The sequence below is a fragment of the Sprattus sprattus genome (assembly GCF_963457725.1).
Source record: "Sprattus sprattus genome assembly, chromosome: 3".
Lineage (NCBI taxonomy): Eukaryota > Metazoa > Chordata > Actinopteri > Clupeiformes > Clupeidae > Sprattus > Sprattus sprattus.
In genome coordinates this window covers 53,363,250-53,378,727 of record NC_137922.1, presented here as the reverse complement: position 1 = coordinate 53,378,727, position 15,478 = coordinate 53,363,250, and the positions used below count along the sequence as shown (strand labels likewise).

Genomic DNA, 15,478 nt, shown 5'->3' with positions numbered 1-15,478 from the left:
TTGTTATTGGCAGCAAGTTTTTTCCAGTAGGAGTGGGCGTATGACTTGCCCTGCTTCCCAAAGAAATGGAAATATGGAGAAGTCCGTTAATTCATCAGAAAGGCTAATGTTCTTTCCAAACCTCCATTTTGCTTATGCAATTCTTCCATGTTTCAGATGTCCCTTATGGTTAAATTAGGCATAAAATGAAAATAAACATCATATTTCCCTCCTTCTGTGTTACTCACTCTCACCATAGGTCTATTCAGAGTCCCTGACTCAAGACTGTGAAAAAAGGGGGAAAGAATAATTAACCATAGTATCGGTTTTGTTTCCTTTAAATGTTTTGAACTTTGGGGTTTTAATTAGACCTGAATGGATAGCAGTGTTCTCCATTCCCTGTCGTAATTCTCTGAAGTCATATAAACACTCTCAGGAATTTGAAAGCGATTAGATATCTACCCCTTTGCTTAGATTAGCTTTGATTAGATATCTACCCGACTGCACTCTGGCAATGTCTGTTCTCATGATACATTCTTGGCATTAACAAATACAAAACAAACAAAACATACAACAAGATAGAAGCACATTTTCAGATATGGTATTTAAGTTGAATTTTAATAATGTTGTTTCACGTGTAGGGTGAGCCTGGTCGCGCAGGATTGCTGGGTTACCGTGGAGACGAGGGACCAGCAGGGCCAGAGGTGAGGATGTGCATACAAGCCTGCTTACTGTCCTCTGTGATTTACAATATGCTCAGATAAACAGTGACAGGCTGCCTCCCTCTTACCGCCTAAGTTGGATTACTTGCGCTATAAACTACACTTCCCATCTATCTTCCTCTCGCATTAGGGACTTAAAGGGCCCCCAGGCATCAAAGGATCTCCAGGAGACAGGGGCCTTATGGGTGAGAGGGTGAGTTGATCCCAGTAACTGTCTTCCCCTGTCCAAACCTTAGTGTGCATCTCCTCACTCCAAGCCTAGTAGGTTTCTGCAAAGGTTGGTGGGATGCTGGAGTGGTTTATTCAGCTGTTGATGTTGAGGGAGTCTGTAAATGCCCAACAGAAGGGAGAAATATTAAGCATACTAAATAAAGTGGATTAACACTGTTTCCTGACTTCAGGGACAAGATGGTGCCCCTGGTAACGGAACTGCAGGATGTCATGGATTCCAGGTAGACATCATGGCCAGTGCTGAATAGATGTGGGGTTTTTTTTGTCAGAGTTTTTGAGAAGCATTGAATAAGCATTTCATTATTATTTCTGTTTTTAGGGTTATCCTGGGCCAAGAGGTGATGCAGGACAGCCGGTATGTATAGTGTACACAGCACTTGTGTTTTTTCACTGAATTTGTGAGGTTATTGTACTAAAAAATAAACTAAATTGAGTCTAGTTTCTAGTTGAAGTGAGAATGAGAGAATTACCCGATGTAAACCATGCTGAAATGAACCTGTATCTCACCTGTACACGTGAAGATGTAAGCCAATCAGGTTCAGTCAGGAGACACTGGCCTCAGCACATTGGGTCACTCTTAGCGGCCTATTTGGAAGGGAACCAATCATCAGCCAGACGCCCTCATGCTGCAGTGTTTATAACAATGAGTTATAAACAATGAGTCCACTTACAGCTGCAGCAGCTAGCTAGGAGAATTTTTTCCACTTTCGCCTACCCTTGCACCACCTAATTTTAACATACAAGGGTTTCAGTTATCAGACTCTGTCATCATAATCATTACTACATCTTTAATAAAACTTCCCAAAGAGCTGTCATAGCTTAGGTAAAGAAATGAACCATGTGATTTATGTTTGTGTTACTAACACAGCACTGAGTCAGACAACTCTTGTCTAGGTTCCTAATGAAGTAATAAGTCATATGACTCATGTATGCGTGTTGAGCCATGTTTTTTTAAGGCAAAGATGAGGGCCATGTTTCTCTGGTAGCAGATGTTAGCTCCTGTGCTGTGATATGCTTATATGGATTTATGATGGGGTGTGCTGGCTCACTCTCAAAGGGTGCAAACCATCTATATCGGGCCCAGTGGTGATGATGTGTGTGCTATGACTTGGAACACCTTCCCATTCCCGTTTGCCTCTTTCTCCAGGGAGGCATTGGCACCCCCGGGCCCAAGGGAGACGATGGAGATCCCGGAGACCCAGGAGATGATGTGAGTCTGTTTGGAAGTTCATGGAAATTTGTGAGGTTTTATGACTCATCCTCGCCCTCTCTCCCCCCTCAGTCTCTCTCTCTCTCTTTCTCCCTGCTCTCTCTCTCTCTCTCTCTCTCTCCCTCTCTCTCTCCCTCTCTCCCCTCAGTCTCTCTCTCTCTCTTTCTCCCTGCTCTCTCTCTCTCTCTCTCTCTCTCTTTCTCCCTGCTCTCTCTCTCCCTGCTCTCTCTCTCTCTCTCTCTTTCTCCCTGCTCTCTCTCTCCCTCTCTCTCTATCTCTCTCTCTTTCACACAGTCTTTCACAATTCACCTTCTCTCTTACTCTCTCTCTGTTCTCTCTCTCGCCTCCATCTTCTCACACTCCCTGATTTTTATCTCCTGTCTGGCTCTGGCTGTCTTTTCCTCCCTCTCTTCCTCTGTCCTGTGAAATGCAGTCTTATCGGGTCTGTTTGCATCTCTGTTTCACATCGCAGAGCATTCATGCACATATGAAATGCAACAAAGCACAGAAAAGAAGGTCAGACATGTTGCCTCAACAGCTCTCCTCTCATGTGAAGATGTCAGGTCGAGCTGTGAACACATGCAGCTGTGTGTATTCCGTTGCCATGGACGCAAGGAAGTTGGGGTCAGAGTGTATGCGAGGCATTTTTTTATGACTCCATTATCTGTAGGACACTTTACTTGTGGATTTTAAAGGACTTTCAAAGTAACCAGAAAGGTCTCTTGCTTAATGAGGGTATGAGAAAGAAATAGGCATAGTCCTGGCTGGGTATTGTTTTTTTTTACCAACCTAGATTGTTTGTTTGTGTTCACTTATTGTAGAGATCTTCTGAACAAAATGGAGGACAAAATATGAACTTCAATGCAATTGTAGATCTCTGCATTGAGAGAACATCTTCACAGAGCCCTCTTTGTGCTCTCCCCATAATGTGAGCAGTTTTAGGATCCATCTTTGCCAAGAATTTAAGGGCAAAAATGTTCGGCTGGTCCGGAACTGGTAATAATTCCTACACACTGAAGACTGAAAACAACACTAGTAGCGTTCCATGTGTGTGTGTCTCTCTCTTTACTTACTTTATTAAGTTGCAAATGAGCAAGTCTTGAATTAATTAAGTCAAGCCACACAAGTCGTATGTGCGCACAGTCTGTGTTGTAAGACATCCATGTGGAGGTTTTGTCAAATGAGCTGTTTTAGTTCTGTTGATTTTAAGAGGATGGGTGCAGTCAATTTTCAATTAGAATTGCAAACAAATATGTAAACAGAACAGGATCATGTTTGTCGGACCTCGTTGTCTGTTTATAGTGTGACTACCTTAAAAAAAATCAACGATAAAGCTCAAGGAAGCAAACAGAGATCAACTATCCGATAGAGCGAATCAGCGGTGCTCGGACAGTCGGACCTCTTTCTTGAAAAGCTCCACACGTTTTTTATTTAGAAAGACTTGTTCTCTCAATTAATTGTTGTTACCATTTCGAATTTTATATGTTTTTTGCCGGATGCATTTGGCTACCTCCATCGTTTCAGCACAGACAAAATGGCAAGCGCCCTTAGAGTTACTTGATATGTTGAGGTGATGGGTGTGGTCCAATGTTTTAGTGGTTTTCAAAGTTGGTTCTAAGAGCAAAAGAAGCATTTCTGGCAGTGGGTTTGCTCAAAACCAACCAGACACTTTGTTGTTGTCATGTATGGTGTATGTGATTAATGTCTGCAGAATGCTGTGTTTGTATCCTCAGAAACTTACCATAGTATTGTATAGAAATATATGCTATGCTTGATTATACTTCATTGCTATGCTTGGACATACTTGAGATAAAGGTATTTGAACACAGGGCCTGATTAACTTAATATACCAAGCATAGGCATTGTTCAGGGAGGTTTGTCGGTGGAAATCAATGGAAGTCAATCTCAAAACAATAGTGTCTAACTGGAAATCGGTGGAAAAATGGGCTGCATGGGGTGTATGCAAAAAGTAGTACCTTATAGACGCCTGGGAATGACCTTTTATACATGTAAAGCTGCAGAATTGTTTTTTTTGGTAGTATGGTCTTACATCTTGAGAACTGGCAAGTTACCAGAGTGAGACTAGGATATGTTCAGTTACCCTTATAAACCTTACCTTGGTTGAAGTTATTGTTCTGCCAAAGTTAAAAGTGTTAAATGTCACTTTTGGAGTTATCATACATTTTGTTAAGTTGCAGCCATATGCAAAAATATAAGGGCCAAAATGTTCAGCTGGTCCAGAAATGGTAAAAATGTCTACACACTGAAAACAACACCAGTAGCGTTCCATATAGTGTGTGTCTTTCTTTACTTCTTTAAGTTGCAAATGAGCAATTCATGATATGGCAGAATTAATTAAACTGAAAACTTCTCACACAAGTCGTATGTGCGCACAGTCTGTGTTGTAAGACATCCATGTGGAGGTTTTGTAAAAATTAGCTGTTTTAGTTCTATCGATTTTAAGAGAATGGGAGCCGTCCATTTTTAATTAGAATTGCAAACAAATATGTAAACAGAACAGGATCATGTTTGTCTGTCTCGTTGTCTGTTTATAGTTTATAGCTTGTCTATGGCTCCGCCACATTGGTCAGGGAGGTTTGTCGGTGGAAATCAATGGAAGTCAATCTCAAAACATTAGTGTCTAACTGGAAATCGTTGGAAAAATGGGCTGCATGTGGTGTATACAAAAGGTTTTACTTATAAACTCCTGGGAATGACCTTTTATACATGTAAAACTGCAGAATCGTTTTTTTTTGTGATATGGAAGAGAACTGGTTACCAGAGTGAGGCCAGGATACGTTCAGTTACCCTTATAAACATTACCTAAGTTGAAGTTATTGTTCTGCCAAAGTTGATAGTGTTAAATGTCACTTTTAGAGTTATCAAACATTTTGTTAAGTTGCAGCCATGTGCAAAAAAATTCAACTTAATTTTTTCCTTCTTCAATGAACACTCAATACCCCAGAGAGACAAAGCAAACAGTCAACATGGCAGACGCATGAACGTATCCCACCCAATAGACTTTAGCAGGCAATTATTGACACTGCCCTATAACCAATGATGTCACATCCTGTAGATGGTAACTCTACTATTATGATGTCACAATCCTAAGAGGCTCCAGGACCCTTTCAAGTATGTGACCCAGACAGGAACTCAACCTGCTGACCCATATTATGCCTTCCAAGAGGGGTGTTGCACCGTTAAGTTGAGCCTTTTGATCTCTTATGCATTACAGATGCTGTGATAGCTGTGTGATTAGGTAACACAACACATGTTTTTCTTTAGGAAATAATCTCTTTTAGCCAGTTATGCAGAATACATTTTAGTCAGATGAATACAATATTATAGCAACACGGACCTCTGGGAGCCAATTTGGAGACATTTCTGACATCCAGTCCGCAAAAATGCTCATTCGTGATTAGCTTCACTTGTCGAGTTCCAAAGGAACCAGCCAAACCACTGCCCTTTGGTGGCTGTGGGAAATGTTTGATGTGTTTTTTTCGTCCCTTGTATCCTGTTTTTGTTCTGCATCACAAGCATTCTCCGATTTTCCCCTTAAAATAGACAGAAGCGAGATCTTTCTAGATCTGAGGGGCATTCGTTTGCTTACACTTTCCTCACTCCACATCTGTGTCACTCAAGGCGACGTGATGAAGACAGTATTGTTTTCGGCAAGGGGAAAGTAAAAACATGTGACTGCGCACAGATCTAAAGACCTTTCCACATGTTTCAAAGTCAGAGCACAGAAGGTTTACAAATGGCAACCAACAAAAAAAAATGTAAAGTGCATTAAAAAAAAAGCGCATGAAAAGTCAAATGCGAAGGATTTCAAAAACATAAAGCCATTTACAACTGAATAGCCTCATTTTCTGTTTTGTGAGTCACCCCAATTACAGTAATGCGCTCTGGTCTTTATCATTCCTCATTGTGTATGCTTCTAAACTGTTCTGGAGCATGTTTTTAGTCTAGTGCAGTTGGGGCTCACTGTACCATGTTTCCCAAACGGTGCATTTTCACACTTACAACAAACACACAATTCTTTTTTTCTCTGCGAATGTTTAATTGGGAAACAATTGATAATAAATCTGGTTTGTTTTTACAACTGTGTGTTAAAAGCCCCATGTTCTCTGCCCATGTGGGTTTTCGTGCGGTGGCATTACCTCCAAACTCTGAGCCCACCCAGCCCGCTGAATACCCCCCCACTCCAACCCAACGATCAGGAGAAGCCTCGTGCGGGAAAGATTAAGAAATGTATCCACCTCATTATTAGCGGAGCATGAAAAATTAAAATGGCTGCTGCAAAGGCCTGTTCAAACAAACAGGCTAATGAAAAGTGGCTGCTGCTAAGACTGAGAACATAATCAAGCTGTGTTTCGTTCCTTGCTGCTACACATGGTCCTTGACTTCATGTCGTGCACCTCGTCTGCTTAGGGTTTCAACACTCCATTCGTTTGGTCTTTTTTGGGGGGGGGCTGTCTGATTTGTTTTAAATCATTTCAGTGACAGGCTTGCAAGTTATTGTGAAATTTACAACGGTCAAACTAAGGAGATCATTAGCATGATAAGCTATGCTATGGGCTAATACCCCATACCCCCCGCCCCCCCTCTCAAGTATTGGCCCCTCACTTTAAGCCTTGTACCATATGAAGCATATCTCCTCGTTTTGGTTTGATTGTTCAGCATGATAAACACGATTGCTCTTGTTCTGGAGTTCTTGTTTGCCTTGTACACGCTACATCTGCGCCTCTTACACATATTACTGTTTCAGTGACAGTATCAGAATTTGTTTTTAGTTTTGATGATTTAGGATGCCTTTAGTTTCCCATTTTTCTCCCCACAGACTGTTGCCTCAACATTATTTATTGTTTTTGTGTTTAAGGTACTTTTTACTTGTCATTGCAAATTAAGGTAGCAATATTCAGCTATGAAAAATCTGTGTATTTACTTAATTTGAACCAGTGTTCTGGGCAGGAAGCAATTACCTGCCCCTATTCCAAGTCTAGATAGACTATGTCGTTTGTGGACAACTTCTAATTTACAGTGTCTATTCTTCACCTGTCGCATCTGTCCTTCGCAATGACTCTATGCTGTTAGAGGGGGTATTCCCCTGATACTGTGTTTGATGTGTGAACTGAGAAGGTTTACAGAGCACCCAAGCCAGGGCCTCTCACCCACATCTGGAGCAGATGGCCCGAGAAGGTGCTGTTTGTGTGTGTATGTGTGTGTGTGTGTGTGTGTGTGTGTGTGTGTGTGTGTGTGTGTGTGTGTGTGTGTGTGGGTGTATGAGTGTGTGTGTCCTAGTGGCCAACCTCTTCACAAGTTGGGGATTGTAATGACATTCTCCCATAAACAACTGATGTGTTCTCATGTCCCACCTCTACGCCACATAGGCCCCATTCCCCCTGAACCCGCCTACAGCGGCTTAACCTCAGTCTGAGATCCATCAGCACAATTAGACTGAGTCCAAACAATGATGCCATTCCACCCAAGGATCTACCCATCCCTCTAGAGAACTTGGGGGGGGGGGGGGCTGTGTTTTATGTATGACACTCTGTGTGCGCTTTGAAGTGTGGAATTTGAACGTAATTGAAGCAGCATGGCGGAGCCCTCTCTTCTTCTTTTTTTTTTATAGGCGACCAGGTGGTTGACATTACCCTTCGCAGGCGCGACCGTAACCTGTACTGCCTCCGCCCCATAGCCCCACTGTATGTGCTCAGCCGCTGGGATGCCGTGCCTAGATTAGGTCATTAGAGGACATAATGCATGGCGGACGCCAGAGGCGTTTGGGTTTCAAAGAGATGGGGTCTTGCACCGTCACTAATCACGCATGTGTTATGTTGTGCGTTGTGTCTAATAGAACAACCAGGGAGGACCCCCCGGAGCCAACGGAGCGAAAGGGCACAGAGGGCCAGAGGGCAACGGGGTAAGTATGCCAAGCCCCGGTCACAACCCCTGGATGTGTTTATGACAGCACTCTGCAAGTCTTGCGTGACAGTTTGTTGGGCCCTGATAAAACCTCCAGGCCCCACACCACTCAAAGTATAGCATCGGTAAGGGTTCTAAGAACAATCTTGAATGTCTGTTGATGGAACCTACACAAGTTCTCCCGTGAGGTCAAGCTAAAGAGCACTGTTCAGAACAATCGAAACAAAAAGACCCTTACTTGAAACCAGATTTACCTCTTCTTTGCAAGAGTGCACCTTGGTATTTCAGAAGATCTTGATAGTGGATTAACAGTGGTTAAAATTACCCTCCCCATGGTATCACTGATAATTGGTAAGTTATATAGGTCAATATAAAAAGTCAATGGAGTCATATCTCAAATAGGCATGAAGCAGATGGCAGGAACCACAGCTGAGCAACAGAAAGAGGGGAGCAGCACGAAGGGCAAGAGTGCGGAGGAGAAGAAGAAGAAGAAGAAGGAAAAGGCTAAGACAAGAGAAAAGAAAAGATGGCAGATTGTGCTGCATTAAACAGCTAATTGAAAGCCCCTGACCAAACCGGCTGCCACCATACCGCTGCCGAGGGGATGAGTCAGGGTGCATACTTTGTAGTCTCGCCTGTGATAAACAGCCTCTCTCTGAGTTATAGGCATGTGGGAAGGAGGCCTGAGTCCAGGGTGCAATTTAGTGAAGCGACGGTCTCCCACTGGACTCTCTCCAGGGGAGGAGGAGTCTTCCTTGACAGGCCACAAGTATGCTCTTATTTGGCCTGAGCTCGGTACGCCAGTGGCTCTACACAGGGCCAACGCTAATTCCACACTCTTTCCAACAACGCAACAAACAAATGACACTGCATGACTTTGTTTGTTTGTTTTGACTCCAGAGGTAGACTCCAAAGATGTAATTAAAAAAGACGGTTTGTCAATGAGGTCTTGCCACAGTTTGCTTTTGTTGTTCCAGTAAGTCATGGGGTGTTTTTTTTTTGCCTGATGTGTTTGTCTGAATGTCTGATTTTCAGGGCCCTCCCGGTCCACCTGGGCCTCCTGGACCTGACGTAAGTGAAGAGTATTTTTTTCCACATCACAGTGAGGCACCATACATTCTGAGAAAAAAAAGTGTGTGTTTCTAGGTTCCCTAAAAAGTGTGTGTTCTAGGTTCTCTAAAAAAAAATCAAATTGTGATTTTTAGGATGCTTTCAGTGTGAATCAAACCTCCACAGCTCAAAAATAAGTGTAAACATAGTATCTCATTCTTATCTCTCTTCTTCATTAAAAAAGTAGAATCTCTGATGTTTCCTCTAGCCAGTGGCAGGCAAAATAACCCCCTTTAATCCTGAGTGTGGTCAGCGGAGCAGGATGAAGGCTCTGTGTCTGATATAGAACAGCTGTAGTCTAAGCATTCCTCCAAAGCATTTTACGAGCAAGCCCCTGTAGCGGAAAAAAGAGTCCCATCTGCCAGATGAAACATTGCAACACTGCAGATATGCAACCATGTTAAGGCCGCGGCATCTCAGGCCGTGAGTCTTCCTGCGTGGGAACATCCCTTGGACAGAGAAACAAAATGTGTCAGCTTAAAAACATACATAGTGTAAATCATATCAGAGAGCTTTTTTGCTAAGCTGCGAGGATCTCTCTCTCTCTCTCTCTCTCTCTCTCTCTCTCTCTCTATCTCTCTCTCTCTCTCTCTCTCTCTCTCTTTCTGCATGATGGTGTATAGGGATGCATTGTACTGTGACTTCCCAGGAGAATCACAGACAAACACACCATTCCCAGGGGTTGACATTGATAGGCTTTAGCGTCTTTTAGTTTTTTGCATGACAGATGTCATCTAACATCTAACACATGCACACATTTTTGAAAGAGAGAACAAACATTCTCCTACAAATAATTGTAAATAACTTTTTATTCAGTTACGCAACTACTGAGCTTGTAAGAGCATTTTGTAGAAAGACGGCAATGAGATTGTGCAGGAGAGACAAATATACCACACGCCGTAGTATAGTTCACAATTACGGTATGCCATAATAAAACATAAATGCATGTCATTCTCCAACCTGTTGTTGCAGGACTGCGAGATCCTGGACATCATAATGAGAATGTGCTGTAAGTACTCCCCCTTTCATGTTCACATGCATAACACTAAGAGCAGGTTGAGATGTTGGACGCTGGTCTGGCTATCTAAGGATAAGGATATCTTCATTTTGTCTGGCAAGATCTCTATCACTTCTGATGCACGACAGATGGAGATTATCAATTTGCAGTCTCGCCAAAAGACAGTGTTCTGCATCCTGACTCCAATCAACCTGTTAGCTGTATGTAATTGAATAACAATAATTTGACAGTCACAAGAGTGAACATGAGGGTGGGGCACATCCCTTCAGTGCTCATGGGTCTAGGTGGTTTTAGTGAAAGGATGTGAGCGCAGCTGGTAGGTTTCTGTGTGGGTAATGAGAAAGCCAGTCCTGCAGGGCGCTGACACAACACCAGAGCTGAAAACCTTCTCTGACTGCTGCAGCCTCCACTGGCTTGAGACACAGCTTTTTACCAAACACACAAAGCAGATGAAACCTTATGGAAGACATGACATTGACATTGGCCAGAGGAGAGGCAGGGCAAGAACATAGGATGAAAGTGAAATGTGCTTTTGAGGATTTAAGGGGCACCAGCATATGTTGTTTTGGAGTGTGTAAGTATTGTGTAAGTGAAGGTAGATAGTAAAATAACTGACTGTTGAGTTATTATAATGCGCAAGTTACATTGCTACTGTGAACTTACGACATTCATTCACCGGACTCGTGGGGAAAGCTAGGTCCAGCATTCCGAGCCAGGTAGCTTTCCGAAAAAATAGGCCAAGCACAGCTTACCGTGACCACTGGAAGGATCCGGCACTGTCTCGGAAAAAAAGTTTCCAACTTAAATCATTTTCTTTGAAATTACCTTAAAAACAAACCTTTACATGGGCCAGAGTCTACATTCATTGCAATAACGTATTTGTAACATTGCTCGCATGTGCTGGTTGTTGATAATTTGCCAGAGGAATGGAAAATCTAATGTCTCTGTTCTTTTTTTCCTTCCTCTTCCTCTTTCTCTGCTCCCAGCTTGTTGTGGTGAGTCATTTTTTCCTATAGTTCTTTTTAAACTTTGTAAACAGGAATGCCTTTAAAAGCATTTGGTTTGTCCCATCTGTGTAACAGATAAGTGTGGTGAAATAAATGTGTGTGGTCTGCTCAACTCAACTCTTTTTTCATCATCACACAGAGTGCAAGTGCGGCCCTGTGGACCTCACCTTCATCGTGGACAGCTCAGAGAGTATTGGCTCCTCCAACTTTGCCCTCGCTAAGGACTTCATCGTAACAGTCATCGACAGGCTGACGAAAGACCAGAGAGTTTTGGTGAGTGGTGCTGATGAGCATAGGACTCACTGCACTCATCAGGCAGTGCTTTAGGAAATAGTTTTTCTGCAGGTCAGATGGATTTTGTGAGGTGATGTGTGAATTTTTTAATGAAAGTGTCCAAAGGCAGTTTGACATACAGGCTAGAGTCTCAACACAAAAAGTCTTGTACTGCCACAGTTCAACAGTTGTACAATCAACTCAGTCCCTTTTTGCCTGTCAATCAACTCAGTCCCTTTTTACCTGTCAATCAACTCAGACCCTTTTTACCTGTCAATCAACTCAGTCCCTTTTTGCCTGTCAATCAACTCAGTCCCTTTTTACCTGTCAATCAACTCAGACCCTTTTTATCTGTCAATTTGGGTCTTGCTCTGTGTTCTCTCCATATAAAATCATTCTATTCCAAAGGTTACACGTAATCACCAGTGTCAATATGTCACTTTCTTCTTGTCCATCACCTCATTTTCCTGCAGTTTGATGGTGCAGAATCCAACCTCGGTGTGGTCCAGTACAGTGGATCAAAAGCACAGGAGGTTATCAAACTGGGTGCTAGCGCTGTAAATAGACGCTCTATGTCCGATTTCAAGCAGTAAGTTGGAAATGGAAATTACAGAAAATTTGAAATGGTCTTAAAACTGTTCTTATTTGTATACACTTATACTCTTGCATGCACGTGCGCATATTTTACAAAACGATCAAAGATTAATGACTGGCCTGAAAATGACTACCTTTTCTTCAGGGCCGTGAAAGACTTGAGGTGGCTAGCAGAGGCAACCTACACTGGGGAGGCCCTGGAATATTCCCTTACCAACCTGATCCAACCCGACGTTAAGAAAAACTCCGTGGTCATTGTCCTCACCGACGGCCGCTCTGACATCATCCGAGACAAAACGCCTATGACGGTGCTCTGCAACAAAGGCATCAGGGTAGGACAGTATTTAAATGTGTATACATATGCTTTGAAAGTGCATGTATCATCTGAAATGCTAGTATTGATTACTACCAAATAGCTAACTACATCGACATGTGGTCCCTGATATGCTATGCTATGTTATTTTATGCTATGCTATGCTATTCTATACTATTCTATGCAATGCTATTCAATACTATACTACACCGCCCTGCTCCTCTCTCATGAACTGTGCTGTACTGGACTACACTCTACTGCCCTACACTACACTATACTTTACTGTACTACACTTCACTGGACTACAATATATACTATGCCATACCATAATATACTATAGGCCTATTATACCATAGGTCTATTATACCACTTCTTCAGTAACACTTACTATACCAGTATGGGAGTATAATGTGTAACATTCTACAAAGTCATTAGAGAGGGAGTTGATCATCCTTCCTTTCACAAACTAGCTATGCCATGAATGGGTATTTCACACTGTTCTACTTCAGCAATACACCACCAAAAAACCTCTTCTGAGAATACCGGAGTTTGGTGTTAATGTGGGTCGCTCTCTCACAGGTTGGCGGACTGGGAATCAAGGATTATTCAGGCAGAATGCCCAACCAGGAGCAACTGGAGGATGTGGCCTGTAAGGCTGACAAACAGAAGCCTGGGTTCTCATTCGTGCTCGACAACTTTGCCGAGCTCCTGGATGACACTTTCCTGCAGAATCTCACAGCGAATATTTGCCAAGGTAGGAAGTGCTTACTGGAAAACATTTATTTAACTATTTCTGTGGGATCAACTTCAGGAAAATACAGCTTATCTTTGTTTCCTTTCCTTTCTCCTACAGATAAGAAGTGTCCTGATTACAGATGTCCGAGTAAGTACTGCTGTCATCACCATTAATGTTTGCTTATCATCTAAAGACTGTTTACTTCTACTTCTCCATTATTTTCGTGTTAAATGCCCAAAAATATATTTGTTTGTATTTGAACCCTTATTCTGATTTATACCATTGGCAAAGGATGTACTAGTATCATTAAAACTATTACGAGCAAGGCATTAATCAGATACAGACATCAACAAAGCAGCAGTAGTAGTAGAAGTAGTAATCGTATAGTAGTGGTAGTAGTAGGAGGAGTATTCATAATAATTTATCCCCGTCATAATAAAAGACTAATTGTTGATCTTTGGTTTGACATGACACAGTCTCATTTGACACGGCCACTGACATTGGCATACTGATGGACAGCTCAGCCAGTGTGGGTACCAAGAACTACGACTTGACCAAGAAATTCGTCAAGCGGCTCGCCGAGCGCTTCCTGACAACCGAGCAAGCGTCGGGGCAGGTCTCGGTGCGCGTGGCCGTGGGCGATTACGGCCGTGAGGCGCGTCTCAGCGACTTCACAGGCAACCTGACGCAGGTGATCAGGCGCGTCGACGAGGCGGCCTTCGAGAACATGGGCACAGACGTGATGAGCGCCCTGGAGCAGGCCATCAGGCAGTTCCGGTCCGCCACCGGCGGGGGCCAGCGCGCCAAGAAGCTGTTGGTGTTCTCCGACGGCCGCTCGCAGGGCATCACCAGCGAACTGATCGCCCAGCGGGTGAAAGAGGTGGAGGCGGCGGGCATCAAGCTCTATGTGCTGTCCGTGGGCAGTCAGGTGAACGAGGCCAACCTCCGTGACATGGTCAGCCGGGGTCGCACCTACGACGTGGCCTACGCCCACCGCCACCTGTTCCGCGCCTCCGATTACAGCTCTCTCCTCAGGGGAGTGTTCTACCAAACTGTCTCCCGTAAAATCTCTGTGAACATCTGAGGGGGGGGGGCGTGTTCGGAGCCTAGGAAACAAGTTGATTGGTTATTGGGTGGGTTTCAAAAGAGAGGGAGTTTTCAAAAAGGGAAAAGAAAATGTGGGTGGGTTGGTTGAATATTAAGAGCTTCAAGTGTTAGAGCTGTGATACTGAATTCCTAATAAAAGAAAAAAGGAACGTGTAGGAGTATTTGCATTACATTGTCAGTTTTATTTCAAACGGCAAAGAATGATTGTGTGAACAGAAAAAAAAGAATGTTTTAGCTTAAGCAGTGAAAATTAGGTGCGTGTCCGAAGCACTCAACTGCATTTCAGGATATATAAAGAACCACAGTAATTATTATCTGTTATCACCTCCAGCTAGATGGAGTTTTTTCCCCCCTCTATCTGTCTGGGAGTTGAAACAGCATGATTCCAATGACTCCAAGAAGTGCATTGGCTATTAGCGTATATATGTTTAGCTTGTTTTATCAACACACGTCAAAAAGACACTTCATGTCCACCGAACGTTTATCTGTTTGCTGGTCAAGCCGGGAAAGGCTGTTCATGTCTTTCTTTTTGTTGACATTAAAATGATATCATTGCCCTGAAGTGAATGGAGTTTCAGCCTTCAAATCAAGTGCTGTTCAGAAAAATCCTGTACTTCACAGATGTGTACTTACAAATGTACACACAAATGTCTGACCCATCACCTACCGACACTTCTCACACACTTACAGATTCAATGCAGTTTAGCACACTAGGATTATGTGCCATAGTCTCAAAGTTTTCTTCAGGGATATGTTTGTCAAAGATATTTCCTGCTTTCCACGACTTTTCATTTGAACATGGTGCTATCTTTATTCGCTCAGGGTGACCTGAAGCTTGATTTTTTTTTATTTCTTTTTTTTTTTTTTAAAGCAGTGGCAAGTTTGTGTTAAAATCCTTGCAATACTTTTTCCAAAAAGATGTCTTTTTTACCACTAGGTTTGTGTAAAGCTTTATACACATCAGACATGTATTTTGAAAACAGCGATAGTGTTGCTGTAGAGGTATTTTCAATAAAGAATGCTTCACCCAAGGTCTTTGTCTCATCTCACTTGTGTTACCTGCTTGAAATTTAAACACTGCACATATTTGTCTGGAAAGGATGCTGCGATGTCACCATCTTGAAGGCCTAAGATGTCACTTGTGTATTCGTGGCACATTTCTTACAATATATAGAAATAATTTGAATGTACAAATAAAGGATGTTATGCTTATATTATGCCGTTACAGAGGTAATTTTTGGTAATTTTTTGAA

The 15,478-nt window shown here is 42.7% G+C and overlaps 1 protein-coding gene across 1 annotated transcript in view; it reads left to right on the top strand.

Moving 5' to 3' along the window:
• col6a1 (collagen, type VI, alpha 1) overlaps positions 1 to 15,254 on the top strand; it is a 29,993-nt gene extending 14,739 nt beyond the window's left edge. Inside the window, exons 21-35 of the mRNA XM_080835992.1 lie at positions 621 to 683; positions 832 to 894; positions 1,103 to 1,153; positions 1,252 to 1,287; positions 2,080 to 2,142; positions 8,000 to 8,065; positions 9,103 to 9,138; positions 10,150 to 10,186; positions 11,182 to 11,190; positions 11,342 to 11,475; positions 11,949 to 12,064; positions 12,215 to 12,401; positions 12,962 to 13,136; positions 13,236 to 13,265; positions 13,595 to 15,254. Of these exons, the coding sequence (XP_080692118.1) occupies positions 621 to 683; positions 832 to 894; positions 1,103 to 1,153; positions 1,252 to 1,287; positions 2,080 to 2,142; positions 8,000 to 8,065; positions 9,103 to 9,138; positions 10,150 to 10,186; positions 11,182 to 11,190; positions 11,342 to 11,475; positions 11,949 to 12,064; positions 12,215 to 12,401; positions 12,962 to 13,136; positions 13,236 to 13,265; positions 13,595 to 14,202 (1,674 nt within the window). The 3' untranslated portion in view covers positions 14,203 to 15,254. The remainder of the gene's footprint in view (positions 1 to 620; positions 684 to 831; positions 895 to 1,102; positions 1,154 to 1,251; positions 1,288 to 2,079; positions 2,143 to 7,999; positions 8,066 to 9,102; positions 9,139 to 10,149; positions 10,187 to 11,181; positions 11,191 to 11,341; positions 11,476 to 11,948; positions 12,065 to 12,214; positions 12,402 to 12,961; positions 13,137 to 13,235; positions 13,266 to 13,594) is intronic.
• Positions 15,255 to 15,478: the final 224 nt, after the last annotated feature.